Here is a 16209-nt window from a genome sequence, read left to right as displayed (position 1 = left end):
TTCTCCGATGTGTTTGATGGGCAGCTGGGGGCTTATAAGGGAACGCCCATCTCCTCGAACGTAGACCCCCAGGTTGCCCCCATTAGGCTGAAGGCCCCTAGGGTGCCTTTCGCCTTGAGGGCAAAGGTTGATGCGGAGCTGGACAAGCTCGTCGCGCAGGGAGTCTTGGAGCCGGTGGATTACTCCAAGTGGGAGACCCCTTTGGTCATCCCAGTCAAGGCGGATGGGTCCATTCGCCTCTGCGCCGACTTTAAATCCACCATCAACCTTGCCCTCCAGGCGAACCCCTATCCAGTTCCGGTAGTGCAGCACTTGCTCCACTCTTTGGGGCAGGGCTGCATCTTTGCGAAGCTGGATATGGCGCAGGCCTACCAGCAGCTCCCGGTGGATGATGAGGCGGCTGCCGCGCAGACCATCGTCACCCACCGTGGAGCTTTCCGTTGCCGCCGCTTGCAATTCGGCGTTTCCGTAGCCCCGGGGATCTTCCAGAGCCTAATGGAGCGGCTGCTCCATGGGCTCCCTGGCATGGTTCCGTACTTCAATGACGTCCTGATCGCCGCCAGCAGCCGATCGGGCCTCATCGAAGTACTAGTGAAGGTCCTCGAGCGTTTCAGGGGCGCGGGCTTAAAATTAAAGCGCAGCAAATGCTCATTTGCTGTGCCCCGGGTTGATTTCCTGGGCTTCACAATTGATGCCCAGGGAATTCACCCCACCCCTTCCAAGGTAGCAGCCATCAGGAACGCCCCCACGCCTGCCTCCAAGATGGAGCTGCAGGCGTTCCTTGGCTTGCTTAACTTTTACGCGCCATTTTTGCCGCATAAGGTGTCACTAGCCGAGCCGCTGCATCGGTTGCTCGACCGATCGGCAGCCTGGCGCTGGGGCAGCCGCGAAGCGCATGCGTTCGCGGCTGTCAAAGACTTGCTGACGTCAGAGGCAGTCCTCGTCCAATATTCGGACAAGCTGCCTTTGACTCTTGCTTGTGATGCCTCCCCCGTGGGTTTGGGGGCGGTCCTGAGCCATGTACTGCCCAATGGCTCGGAGGCCCCCATAGCCTTTTATTCCCGGACACTGACTTCTGCAGAACGCAACTACAGCCAGATTGACAAGGAGGCTCTGGCTGCAGTGTCAGGGATTAAGAGGTTCCATGATTACCTCTATGGTCAGCACTTTACTTTGTTCACCGACCATAAGCCACTCCTTATGGTGGCCTCGCATTGATGACGAGATAGCCGCCTGGGTGGCCGGCTGCTCCCCCTGCCAACATTCCCGACCGGCGCCACCGGCAGCCGCTCCTAGGGAATGGGAATTGCCCCGCGGGCCTTGGTCCTGCCTCCACGTGGATTTCGCGGGTCCCTTCAGAGGCCAGGTCTTCATGGTGGTGGTGGATGCATATTCGCGCTGGGTGGAGCTCATCCTCATGAGGTCCACCACAGCCGAGGCCACGATCAGGGAACTGACTAGGCTTTTCGCCACCCATGGATTGCCGGACGTCATTGTCTCTGATAACGGGCCTCAATTTGCATCCACCGCGTTCCAGCTGTTCCTGGCTTCTCAGGGTATCCGCCATGCCCCAGTCGCCCCATACCATCCGGCTAGTAATGGCCGGGCGGAACGGGCGGTCCGCTCGGCCAAGGAGGCGTTAGGCAGGATGGATGGGGCAGACTGGCAATCAAGGGTGGCTGCTTACCTCTTGGTACAGCATGCCACTCCTTGCCCCCTGACCGGGAAGTCTCCAGCTGAGCTGCTGATGGGCCGGCGCCTGCGGACCACCTTGGATAGGTTGCACCCACTCTATTCAAGTGAACAGCCTGGCAACCTGGGGCCCCCTCCCCGTTCTTTCCGTCTGGGCGATTCTGTATGGGCTCAGGCCTTCTCAGGGGCGGTTAGGTGGGTGCCTGCCACCATCACCGCCATAACCGGCCCCTGTTCTTACAGGGTCCAGCTGCATGATGGGACCGAATGGCGGCGGCACCTGGATCAATTGAGGCGCCGCCTGCCCAGCAACAGCGACAACATCCCTGCCAGGTCGGCCATCGACGTCGCTGCGCCTGAGCCCTCCAACGTTTCGTTTCCTGGTGCCCTTCCACCAGCCACTGATCACCCGGTCCAGCCGCCCAGGGCCTTTCCGTCCTCGGACGCCGCCTTCCGGCCGTCCATTGTTGAGGATGTGCCGCCCGTTAGGCGTCTGCCTCCCGGTTTCCAACTGGCCTTCCCCGAGTGCCAACTTAACACTTCAGAATTCAAACAGATAGGCACCTTCTGCATAACACTCCAGTCTTAATAATTGTTAATAAAAAGGACAAAAATGTGCACTGATGATGTTAACTAGTTTGGTAATGAAACATCTGAAAGAATAATTGTAATTATCAGTAGAAGTATTCAGAAGAAAAATTGAATTTTTAAGAGTTTACTATAAATTAACTTTTGCTTTATTGATTAGTATTGCTGTGGTAGCTATCAGGACTTAACAACTACTGTCTAATTCAATGAGAAAAAAACAAGGAGATAATGATAAAATGTTTTTTTAACCAAGGCATAGACAGTTTTCTGAAATTGGCCCTATTCATTAAAAAAAATCATCATTAATTTCCAAAAGTTTCTTATCATTCACAAAGACTGGTATACACACAGCACTGAAAAAATAAACAAATATTTAATCATGTTAAAAGCATTGTAATTTGGCTTTGACTCATTCATCAATAGAAATTATACACTAGAGGACAGAAACCTAAACAAGTATTGCAGCATAAACTATGATGAATGCTCAGCTTATTTTCAGCCCTAGACAGATTGCAATATTATTTCTACACATGGCTGAAGCTTTTCCTAAATTACATTACTGTAAAATAAAGCAACTCAATATAGACTTAACACCCTAAGGAGGAAATGCCATACACAATAAAATAAAAGAAAGCTATATAATTGATTAGGATTAGTAACATTACAATATTATCACTTTTAGTATAATAATATTATACAAAATTTGAGAAGTGTTTTTAATGTATATCTGTAGATTAATATTGAACCTGTAAGAAAAAATGTTATAAGGCTTAAGAAATATCACAGACTACAAAATGTTAATCCATCTGTTCAGTTCTATACAGATTTTTTTTCTATGTAAGGAAATATTATATTCTTAAGTGCTAGAAAATCAGCACCCATAAACTCTGTATTCCCAAGTGAATTGCACCACTGTGTATCTTAAAAGCAAGTACCTAAAAGATACATAAAGTACATGTTTTGTTTAATAGTTGACTATTGATATGGACAATTTATCAAGGAAACAGCCCCTTCTTGTAAACCATCAAATCACTTTCATTTTAGGCAAAGCTAGAAATAATTAGGCTAATTTAATTTCCCCAATTTTCTTTTCAGATCATTGGGTTAACAGCATTTTTAATCATTTCCTGACTAAATTTGGACAGCCATCTTGATATCTAGCTAGTACTTTTAGAAGTGCTAAAAATCAGTCTTGCAAACAGCTAGAAGAATACTGCATGAAAGGCCACATCATACTTGAGTTTGAGCAAGTCAAAAGGATTCAAACACAATTTACTGCTCATAAAGGGATCATCAAAATGAAAACAAGAAAAAGACCTGTCCAACCAACTAGGTGTATAGAACAGATGGCGAGAATATACAGAAAAGCTGTATGCCAGCAATAATGAAGTCTACCCTCCTCAGGATCAGAAAACAGAAACAGAAATAGAACCAGTCATCCTTCGGAAAAGTCATATGGGCAATGAGTTAACTGCCAAATAATAAGGCTCCATATGTTGATATCACCAAGATAGAGAAAGAAGTGTAGCAAGGTTGAATTTCCCCTCCACCCTTCTTATTCAACCTGTAAAGTTGAAGTGAACATGAGAAAGCTGGAACTTGAAGAATTTAAAAAAAGTGGAGTAAAGATTAGAAGAAGGAATGTCAACAGTCTTTGATATGCTGATGACATAAGTCTCCTCTCAGAAATCAACGAAAGTATAAAACATCTGATCAAAAAGATGAAAGAAGAAAGCAAGAAATTTGGCCTCTTCGTGAACATCAGAAAAACCAAGGTCATGACCACTACAAGGAATGTAAATGTCAAAATACCAATTGACTGTAAACAGATTGAATGTGCAAGAATTCACTTTCCTAGAATTGCGGATTGATCAAAGTGGTGAATGAAGTCTAGAAATGAAGCATCAATATGCACTGGGTTGCACAGCAACGATGAACATTAAGAATAGAGTATGAAAAAGCAAAGTTTGGCAACTAAAAGCAGATTAATCCACACTATTGTGTTTCTCATAGCTACCTATGGTTGCAAAACTTGGAGCGTGAAGAAGCTAGACAGGAGGAAAATCAACTTGTTTAAGCTGTGGTGTAAGAGAAGGCTCCTCTGCATTTCTTGGATAGTAAAGGTGACAAACAAGCATGTTTATGTAAAACAAAACATTGCTTGAAGGCCAAATCACAAAATTCTCCCTTACTTATTTCAGCCATATCATGCCCTCCAGTACTCCAGTTATGCTTCAAATGATCAGCAGTGAAAGGAAACAAGGCCACCAAAAACCAGAGTGGTGAGACACCATCAAAGCCAGATCATAAAATAACTGAAATAAGCCGTAAAGATTGGAAAACATGAAGAGCTGGTCCATAGAATTGCTGAGATCGAAAGGATAGCATCTTTAATTTTAGAATGTCCTTCTAAGAAAAAAAAAGTTCAGCACAATAATAACTCATGTAAGGTGGCAATGAATAAATGTCCTTCCTCCTCTTTTTTTACACATGTACTGCTAGTACCTGTAAAAGGAATCTATCAATCAGACTGTCTATAATACAGGTGTCAAACTCATGGCACCATGTTGCCGTCACATCCCGTTTTGTGATCTTTTTTTCCCTTTACTGGGTTGGGTGTGGCCTGCACGTGAAACATCCGGCTCATAGGCCACCAGTTTGACACCCCTGGTCTATAGTATTAGGCAGAATTATAAGCTTACATTACTTGGTGCATACAAAAAGTAATGGGGCATCAGTGAAAGGCTGGAATTTCAAAAATTTGCATTGCAAGATTTGTTTTGCATTATTCCACAGTAGCCACATTTTGTACTAACTGAAGCTTCGAAGTGATCTTTAATGGTAATCCCTCAAAAAAGTGCTCAAATAGAGCATATGTACTGTAAATAAAGCAACACAAAACAAAATAAAACAATGTGTTATATAACATACTGGGTATGTTTAGCTTAAGAGAAAGAAGGACTAGGGGAGACATGATAGCATTATTCCAATATCTCAGAGGTTGCCACAAAGAAGAGGGAGTCAAACTATTCTCCAAAGCACCTGAGGGTAGAACAAGAAGCAATGGGTGGAAACTAATCAAGGAGAGAAGCAATTTAGAACTGAGGAGGAATTTCCTGACAGTGAGAACAATTAATCAGTGGAACAGCTTGCCTCCAGAAGTTGTGAATGCCCCAACACTGGAAGTCTTTAAGAAGATGTTGGATAGCTATTTGTCTGAAACGGTATAGGGTTTCCTGCCTAGGCAGGGGGTTGGACTAGAAGACCTCCAAGGTCCCTTCCAACTCTACTATTGTATTGTATTGTATTGTATAAAGCATCGTTGTAATCCAGGTAGGTGATTATCAGAGCATGATGACAATTGGCAACCATTGAAAACAGTAATCACTGAAGCAGGTAAAGTGACTAAAGTCATGTGTCCCTCAAACTGCTATACTATACTATAATATACTAATACCAATACCTCAAACTATTCATTTTTTAAATCATGGAAGGAGCAGTCCTCTCTAGAAAGACAGCATAGTTGTAATACATGAGAAAACACTTACATAAAAATACTTTTAATTTCAAGATTTCTGAAAATTCAGCATTCATTGCATGTTTAGAAAACATTAGTTCTCTTAACATATTTTGAAGATTGCCAAAGGCAGTGTTTTTGCCTTCTAATAAAGAATAAATATGACAGACTTCAAGCTCAGGAACACAACTGTTTTTTGGAAGCAAATAGCATTTAATAGGAGCCATGAGAATAAAGTTTAATTGGATTTGCAAAAATCTTCAACAGATTCCCCCAAACACCAGAAAGAGCTAGACTGAGAATTATGTTTAGAAAATTAAAATGTAGAAAAGAATCGCTTAGGACAAAATATTCAAAATAATAATGCAGAGGACTTTACCTAACAATATACTGGCAGAGACTGTTCCTTTCAATGATGATATGCAGTTTGATTTTTTCTGGGTCAACCCGCCACCAAATCAACATTTTGTACTACAGCGACTACATTCAACCAATGAAAAAAAAAAAGCCAGAGAAAGTCAGTTACATCCTAGAACTTACATCCCACATGAATACAATGGTTAAACCAGATGATGCTAATTAGATTTGCAATCATTGTATTTATCAAATTCATGTGGAGAAAAAGCAGAATCTAGCCTGTATGCTGTATGTGTTGCATGTACTAATGAACCTACTTAATTGCAAAATTAAAAATTATTCCACCTTTATGTCTCAGCAGGTGGCAGCATCTAAGTTTGGAAGCTAGGGAAGATCAGGCTACTAGGCCAAACTTGAAAGTAAAAAAAACAGAATGCCATAAAAGTATATTAGAAGTATAGATTAGATTGGAAATCTGAAATACCTCCTAGAAAGCAGCAATTGCAAAAAGGCAATGGATTTCTCCTCCTGAAATTAGATGTTTTCCCCCTATGTCGTTGCTGGGAATCTTGACTTAAGGGTATCTTTACCTTTTTATAATAGTATATTATAATAGCACAGGCTATTAAATATACTATACATTTATATAGCCACCCTGAATTCAATATAGCATAGAGTGATCTGGGAATAGGGGACTTAGTTATTACGCCCCTGTCATGGTCAGATCACTCATCTCTCCGGCTCGACTTCCCTGGCGCTACCCCCCACCGCGGGGAGGCGGAACCAGAATGTCCTAGATGGTTCCGCACAGGCGCCTGATGGAACCAGATAGGTTCCAGACGGAGCTTGGGCCACTTCCTGTAGCCCTGACCCGCTCCCGGATGGAGGACCTGGTGGCCGCATGGAATAGTGCGGCTGCCGGGGCCTTAGACCGGGTTGCGCCTTTGCGGCCTCTCCTGCGGCAACGAACCACCCTGGCCCCTTGGTTTACCGAGGAGCTAAGGGTGATGAAACGCCACAAGAGACACCTAGAGAGCAGATGGAGATCTTTGCGCTCCGAATCTGACCAAACACAGGTAAGAGCCTATTTACGGACCTACCTTGTGGCATTAAGAGTGGCCAAGTGTCGACACTGTGTCGCTCTTATTGCGTCCGCAGACAACCGCCCTGCCGCCCTGTTTCGGGTGACCCGCTCCCTCCTGTTACAGAGGCCGCGGGAAGTCCCGTTGCAGGGCAGAGCAGAGGAATTTGGGGAATATCTGCAGGACAAAATCGCTCAAATCCGGAGTGAATGGGTCTCCCTCAGTGGGCTAGGGGGGACGTCCGAGGCGAGTCTTGAGGGACCACTCTGGGAGGAGTTTGACTCTGTTGCCGCCGATGATATGGACAGGTTGCGTGGACGACTGCGAGCCACTACATGTTTACTGGACCCGTATCCCTCCTGGCTTATACTGGCATCCTGGGAGGTCACACGAGGCTGGCTCCTGGGACTAGTGAATGCTTCATTGAGTGAGGGGTCCTTGCCGGCCGCCTTGAAAGAGGCAGTGGTGAGGCCCTTACTCAAGAAGCCTTCTCTGGACCCAGCTGAGTTAGCTAATTACCGTCCTGTCTCCAACCTTCCCTTTTTAGCGAAGGTTGTAGAGAGTGTGGTGGCACAACAGTTCCCACGTCACCTGGAGGAAATTGACTATCTAGACCCGTGCCAGTCCGGTTTCCGGCCCGGTCACAGCACGGAGACGGCCTTGGTCGCATTGGTGGATGATCTCTGGAGGGCCAGGGATGGGGGTTGTTCCTCCATCCTGGTCCTATTAGACCTCTCAGCGGCTTTTGATACCATCGACCATGGTATCCTATTGCGCCGTCTGGAGGGGTTGGGGGTGAGGGGCACCGTTTTGCGGTGGTTCTGATCCTACCTCTCTGACCGGATGCAATGCGTGTTGGCAGGGGAGCAGAGGTCGACCCTGAGGCCGCTCACTTGTGGGGTGCCGCAGGGATCGGTCCTCTCGCCTCTCCTGTTCAACACATATATGAAGCCGCTGGGTGAGATCATTTGTGGTTTTGGGGTCGAATACCATCTGTATGCTGATGATACTCAGCTGTACATTTCCACCCCGAACCACCCCAACGAGGCCGTCGAAGTGATGTCCCGGTGCTTGGAAGCCGTACGGGTCTGGATGGGAAGCAACAGACTCAAACTCAACCCCTCCAAGACAGAGTGGCTGTGGCTACCGGCGCCCCGGTTCAACCAGTGGGTTCCATTGCTGGCCATTGGGGGCGAGCAACTGGCCCCCGTGGAGCGGGCGCGCAATTTGGGCGTCCTCCTAGATGCCCGGCTGTCGATGGATGACCATGTAGCAGCCGTGGCAAGGGGGGCGTTCCACCAGGTTCGCCTGGTGCGCCAATTGCGTCCCCTATTGGACCGGGACGCCCTTCGCACAGTCACTCATGCGCTGGTGACGTCCCGTCTGGACTACTGCAACGCTCTCTACATGGGGCTCCCCTTGAGATGCACCTGAAGACTGCAGCTGGTCCAGAATGCGGCCGCGTGGGCAATCACAGGGAGTACTAGGTACTCCCATGTAACACCTCTCCTGCATGAGCTGCACTGGCTACCTGTGGTTTTTCGGGTGCGTTTCAAGGTGTTGATTACCATCTTCAAAGCGCTCCATGGCACAGGACCTAGTTACCTGCGGGATCGCATCCTACCCCATACATCCCTGCGACCAATTCGCTCTCACAGGGAGGGACTCCTCCGGGTGCCGTCCACGAAGCAATGCCAGCGGGCGGCGCCCAGGAGTAGGGCCTTCTCTGTGATGGGCCCAACCCTCTGGAATGACCTCCTCCCCGATATTAGAACCACCATTGATCTCCGCTCCTTCCGCAAGAAACTCAAGACTCACCTGTTCCAATTAGCCGGCCTGGCCTAATTATAGTTCTATTCTTTAATCCTCCTGACAGTTATTTTAAATTTTTGGGGTAAATTTTAACGTTGTTTTTAATTTCATTATTATTGTACAGTTTTTATGTAATTTGTTTTTACGGGTTTTGATGCCTCCTCTATGTATATGTATATGGTGTTTTAACTTTGGCTGTACACCGCCCCGAGTCCCTTCGGGGAGAGGGAGCGGTTTATAAATTGAATAAATCTAAATCTAATCTAAATGTTTTAAGTCAGTCAGTCAATCAATCAATCACAAGTTTTATAAGTTATAATCCAAAACCATCATTAAGGCTATTTACTTGCACTATTCTCTTCTTCCATTTTCTCAGTTATTATTCAAATCCTTACATTATTCAATCAGAATGCTACTTTCCAATAAAAAAACAGCACTGATTTTCTGAAAAAGACATTATTGTGGAGTTTTTTTTTTTTTAAAAAAAAATTGTTTCTACATGGAAACTTTTAGGGTATATCATTTCATAGACGCATCAGAGAACAAATGAGAGAATATTCAAAATATCAAATTCTTTTTCAAAGAAACCTAGAATTATTTCTATTTCTGGAGAACTAATTAGTAAATAATGCACAGTGAAGAGGCATTGTTAGCAGCATTTGAAAAAAAGAAGCATGTTATATTACTCATTCTATGTGAGCTGACAAAGAATTGAAAAGATCTGTTCAGTTCCAGAACTGCTATTCATTATTATTAAAAACAAAATAAATTCTGGACAGTCACACTCTTTTTCAAAGAATCATGGAAACATAATTGAGAATAAAAACTGCAATGCACAATTTTGTACCAGACAATATGCACACAGCTCAAATATTTTACTGTGTGCGCATCTCCTTCTTGAGAACAGAATCATCTTTCAAAAAAAAAAAAATACTGCAACAACTCCCCTCAAAAAAAAATAAATCCAAGAAATAATGAATAATATATATTGTACTTTCTTTATCAAGTGATGTAGGATGACCAAGAGTATGAAAACCTTTCTTCGTTTTGCATTTTTTAACTTGGCAAGGATACCAGGAAAATAAGATTTTTTTATGCCTACCCTACATCAAATTACAAACAGTACATCCCATGCAATTAAATGTCAACAACTTTAATAGGATTGGAGGATCAGATGATGCAGAGAAGCTACTTTAAAATAAATTATCATGTGCAAATTTAAAGCTGATTGATTGTTGTAAATCATATGAACTAAGTTCCCGAAAAAACCATTTTTAAAAAGATGCTTGTCAATAGCAACTGAATGTACAATTTAAAGACCCATTCCTTAATTTTAATTGTAATCTATAGACAAAAAAATTCATCTTAGATAAAATTTTATATCAAAAGAAATTTTCTGCCAGGACATAATACTTCAGATCTTGACATAAGTATAGCTGAATACTAGAGCATTGTTTTTAAAAATAACTCTTTACTGGAGCTTCTCTATTGCAGAAATGATTTGAAGTTACATATTTAAACCCTTAATAAAAAAATGAAAATGAAAAGCTGCTTAGACCTGTGCAAGGAATGACTTAAGGAAGATCATTCTATACTCATAGTCAGACCAGTATGATTATTTCCATTGCTCAGATACATACAGAAGACGCAGGATCTTAGTGGATGCTTTTAAGGAAGCTACTTTTAGTAGTCTACCTGCAAAAGCATACTTTGATTAAACATGCTGATTATTTGATGGGAACACAGTGTTAATCTATGGCTACAAAATAGGCATTAAGTGTGGTAGCACAATTTCATTAGAATGTAAGCTGCAGTGCATCTGATGAAGACATCTGCTGATTGCTGGGAAATACAATTTACAGTAATATAATTTAAACCTCAATGTAATATGGACAAGCGATAGGAGAAAAAAAAGTAGTAAAAATCATTTCTATTAAACTGATGAGTCAAAAAACTTTTTCACATATGAACTTACTCCAAAATATTTTTCAAGGAACTTTTCTATGTCTGTTGGAATTATTATAAAAGGAAGAACACTTAATAAATATTATAGATTGCAATTACAACAGAAAGCTTATTAAGTCAAGAAGGCAATTTATTTCTGTTCACTGATCTGCTAGCCAGGGGAAAGCATTCGCTTTCTCAGGCTGGCCTAAGCAATTAGTTAAACAATGGTTTACTAATTAAACGTTTACTAATTGAAACAAGAGGCAAGGAGCAAATAAGTGATACTGTATTGCCATGTCTGAATGAGATCACTGGCTATTTTATTAGTTATTATTTAAAATCTATTTTATAACTCTGTTTGGCAAAATATTTAGTTTAACCAATAACAACAACAAAAGCTTTTCTCTGTGTGAGAAACAATGTTGATTATGAAATTGGGTAAAGACAAAGGTTTAACGATGCATGTGACAAAATAATAATATCTAAGAAAATGTATTGATTTTTTTGGTACTTACTTATTCTGCATCATGTTCATTATAACCCAGTCAGAAGGATAGACATTCTTTCCAATAAGATTTTTGAACATGATGAATGTTTCCATAAGGAAGTCCTAAAAATAAAAAGCAAAGCATACGGCTATTTTACATAAAGGATAAAAGAATATAATAAAAATTACCTTCATTTGCAAGAATAATAGGAATAATGGAAGAAAAGACTCAATTCTTCAATTAAATTGAAGAAACTATTCTTGTTGAACAAATAAATGTATCTTATATCCTCTAAACAACATTATATCATGTAGAAATACCCCCAAGAATCATATCATAATACATTTTTATTAGTAATGCCAGCTCCAAGCAAAGCCGATTTGTAACAAAACTAATACTGCAGGAATAAACAGTCCTTAAATGTCTCAGATTGTAGTTCCAAAGTTCCAAATCCCTCACCATAGAGAAATACTGGGTTTTTTTTTTACTGTAGATTGGGTTTTATATCAACTGACATCAAGTTGTTTTTGTATTGGGTATAGATAGATAGATGATAGATAGATAGATAGATAGATAGATAGATAGATAGATAGATAGATAGATAGATAGATAGATAGATAGATAGATAGATAGACAGATGATAGATAGATAGATAGATAGATAGATAGATAGATAGATAGATAGATAGATAGATAGATAGATAGATGATACATACATACATACATACATACATACATACATACATACATTATAGTAAGCACAACTAGCGTAGTCAATGATTGGGAATTGAAAGATTCCGTTCAAAACATCTGGAGAGCATGTGCAATCAAGAAGTCATATTATAAATTGATTTATTTTAATGTGGCGTAGGGTTTCATTGGCACAGCATGATACTGTCCAAAACTTTCTACATTCAAAAAAATAAAATAAAGTATTTATTTTCAGCCAGATTCCAAATTCAAAGCGAGCTTAATTATGCTGCTATAATATTCTTAGCGAGTATCAATGAAAATCAGGGTTTTGACATCAACAGTATATCTTCCATTTTTAAAAATTGTTAAGTGGCTGTTATTAGCATACATTGCTAGCATTAGAAAAAGTAAATATTTCATTTTGGTCGCCACGATGTAAAAAAGATGTGGAGACTCTAGAGCAGTGGTTCTCAATCTTCCCAATGCCTTTTAATACAGGTCCACACGTTGTGGTGACCCCCAACCATAAAATTGGTGTCTCGGTTCCTAAGACCATTGAAAATATGTGTTTTCTGATGGTCTTAGCTGACCCCTATGAAAGGGTCATATGACCCCCAAAGGGTGCCGACCCACAGGTTGAGAACCACTGCTCTAGAAAGAGTGCAGAGAAGAGCAACAAAGATGATTAGGGGACTGGAAGTTAAACATATGAAGAACGGTTGCAGGAACTGGGTATGTCTAATTTAATGAAAAGAAAGACTAGGGGAAACATGATAGCAGTGCTCCAATATCTCAGAGGTTGCCACAAAGAAGAGAGTCAAGCTATTCTCCAAAGCACCCAAGGGTAGAACAAGAAGCAATGGGTGGAAACTAATCAAGGAGAGAAGCAACTTAGAATTGAGGAGAAACTTACTGACAGTTAGAACAATTAATCAGTGGAACAACTTGCCTCCAGAAGTTGTAAATGCTCCAACACTGGAAGTTTTTAAGAAGATGTTGGATAACCAATTGTCTAAAATGGTATAGGGTTTCCTGCCTAGGCAGTGGGTTGGACCAGAAGACTTCCAAGGTCCCTTCCAACTCTGTTATTCTATTTTATTTTAAACATTTAAATATTTCATTTCACAAACATTAACATATTTGGTGTTCCCCTATTTGAATGAATACATTCGTTTATTGTTTTCTGCCATCATGGTGAAGCTTGACGGTTTTTCCAGAGCAACCCTATTATTTTTCTGACTTAATTATCATATTACCACTTTTTTTCAATCAGATGGATGCTTCACTTTTTAACGAAATGCTTGATTTCCTTGTTTTACAATTTATTAATTGTACAGCCATAATCCTAACAGGATTTATACTCAAGTACATAGGGGCTTGTTGTGGCCCAGCAGGAGCGTTGGAGCTGCAACCAGACTCTGACAGTGAGGGGTCTTCTGAGTTGGCTCTGGAAGATGTGGAGGACCCTTGACAGGGTTCCGACTCCGAGCAGGGATCAGAGAGACTGGTTGGCCACCAGGAGGCGCCTGAGACATGGAGCAGTGGTGAAAGCCAAAGGGAGTGTGCTCCTGACGTCATGCCTTGGAGCAGTGGGGAGGAGACAAGGGAGTTGGTCTTGGACGCTCGGCAACGGAGGGCTGATAGATGTAGAGAACAACTACGCAGATACAGAAGATAATTGGACCCAGGTGGTTGTAATTAGGCTCCTCTCAAGATAGTATTTAAGGAGGGACTTTCCTGGAGTCTGGTTGCAGAGTTCAACTTATCTACCAACGCTGGACAAGCGTTCTTGTGCCTGTGTCTTATCTTGGAAGTCTGGATTGCTGCCAAGGTCTAGTCAGTGTGTTAATTTACTATGAATAAATTGTCTGGCAGTATTCTCGTCTTGGAGTGCTTTGGTGTACGAAGAGGGCGGGGTCAGAACAGAGCTGAATTAAACTTGTGTAATTTATCCTTGAATATTTTATTTTTCCAGGTGCATACTTTATTAAAGGTCCTGTTTCTTTCAACTATTGGGTTTACGTATCTTTCCTAAATTTGGAGGGTGAATTTTCACATACTTTGAAAAGGGCACCTTTATAAAAACCCTTTATTAACTGCAGAGCAAGAACATCACTGACAATCATTTATTGTTACACTTACATATATTTAAGCAATGTACTTTAAGTTATACACTCTAATATTAGAAGCAGAAACACTAATGACACTGGCAATTCAGCAGAGAAAATTATTGAAAAAGAAGACTTACTCCATTAGCATCAAGTTCATTTTGCTACTCTGTTTCTGGACTATTATAATTAAGATTAATGGTTATAAGAGCTCATATTTAATTGCCTAAACAATATTTTTTCTGTTCTTTTCTCCTCCATGTTGTTATGGCCTGTAAGCTTATAGAAGCTTATCAGTCTTATGAAGGCTGTTCAGAAAGGGTTTTTTTTTTTTTCAGATGAAGAGTAATTAGAGTTTAAAGAAAGAAAGAGTAGCTAAGTGGTTTCTGGCGCACTACCATGGGATACATGAATACTATTCTTTGACCCCTCACCATCACTACTTTTTCTCCTTCCTCCCCTAACAGCTTGCAATAAGTAGTTGGATAGAGAAAATAAGACTCAAGTAGTTAAATTAAGGACATCTTATTTATTCTTTCTCGCCAGTTTTCTTTCAAGAGAAAGACTGTACAGTATCAAGAAAAAAAATGGAATGTTCCTTGCTGAATGCTTCCAGTCTTCTATCCAGCAGCCAGAGAAAGTAAGCTATATAGAACATGGATTCTTCTTTCTTAGTGATATTATTTGTTGATTTATTTTACAAAGGTAAATGCTACAGGAAGGCCGGAGGGTGCAGGGTGTAGTTGGGTGCAAGCTTTGGATGATTGAGTCATGGATATGCCAGTGAGGCGTAAGTGCAGAAAAATCGAGGCAAGGATAGCACAGCAGGACATGATCTCAAGAAAGCGAAAGAATGGACAGCACAGGCCTGTGTGAACTCAGGAAGGCCAGAGAATTTACCAGAATGACTTACAACTTTCCCTACCAGATTCCCTAGCAATAGCAATAGCACTTAGACTTATATACTGCTTCACAGTGCTTTACAACACTCTCTAAGCGGTTTACAGTCAGCATATTGCCCCCAACAATTGGGGTCCCCATTTTATTGACCTGGGAAGAGTAGACGGCTGAGTCAACCTTGAGCCGTTGAGACTCGAACTGCCAAACTGTTGGCAGTCAGCAGAATTAGCCTGCAATACTGTATTCTAACCACTGCGCCACCATGACTCTTTACTTACTTGCTTTAATTAGTTGATTATGTGACTGAAGGATGCTGCAGCTGTTGTAAGTGCAAACCACTTGGGAAACATTAGCATTTTGGTAGTAGCAAGTGACAAGTCTGTATACGATTCTTCTCAATAGTTTCCTTCCCATGATTTACTTAACCATGGTTTACTTAATATTTTCAATTTCCTGCATTCTCATGGTACATAATTATGCTATAAAATGTAGTTAACTACTCTGCAATTTACCATGACATGTAAATACTGCCTAGAATGTAGACAAGTTGCAATTCCAGCAATGGTGTGAGATTTCACACCTTTGCCTTAATGTCTTTGGAAATAAGTTTCAAGAACTGTTGTCCCCTCCTTCAGCCTGACCAACCTCTTCAGATAGCAAGCAAACTCTTTTCAACCTTTTGATAAAGAAAACAATTATTCTGGTGGGCACAAGGGACTGGATTATTTCAGCTTCATCATTATGGGTTTAAAAATTTAAGATAGTCATCATATAAATCTTTTATATTAATTAATCCAAACCAAGACACAACTGATAAAATGTGCTAAAAACAAGGTATTAGATTAAAAATCTTTCCTTGGAAGATAAAATAAGACTTCGAAAAGAAGAAACAAAATTACAGAATGTGTAAGCTACAAAACCTCTGAAAAGTATTATCAGTTACAATTTAATTATTTTTAAAAAGTACATTTTGCTGTATATACAGTGTTTAAAAATAATAAATCAGTTTAACATAGCAGCCAATTA

At 41.4% G+C, this 16209-nt stretch overlaps 1 protein-coding gene across 1 annotated transcript in view; it reads right to left on the bottom strand.

Moving 5' to 3' along the window:
- The window catches only part of DOCK1 (dedicator of cytokinesis 1), a 459011-nt gene that overhangs the window by 169783 nt on the left and 273019 nt on the right, over positions 1–16209 (bottom strand). The window contains exon 29 of the mRNA XM_081954827.1: positions 11511–11605. Coding sequence (XP_081810953.1) covers positions 11511–11605 — 95 coding nt within the window. The remainder of the gene's footprint in view (positions 1–11510; positions 11606–16209) is intronic.

The sequence above is a fragment of the Natrix helvetica genome (assembly GCF_964273705.1).
Source record: "Natrix helvetica genome assembly, chromosome: 5".
NCBI lineage: Eukaryota > Metazoa > Chordata > Lepidosauria > Squamata > Natricidae > Natrix > Natrix helvetica.
The sequence above is the reverse complement of the archived record's forward strand: the minus strand, read 5'-3'. Positions and strand labels throughout refer to the sequence as shown.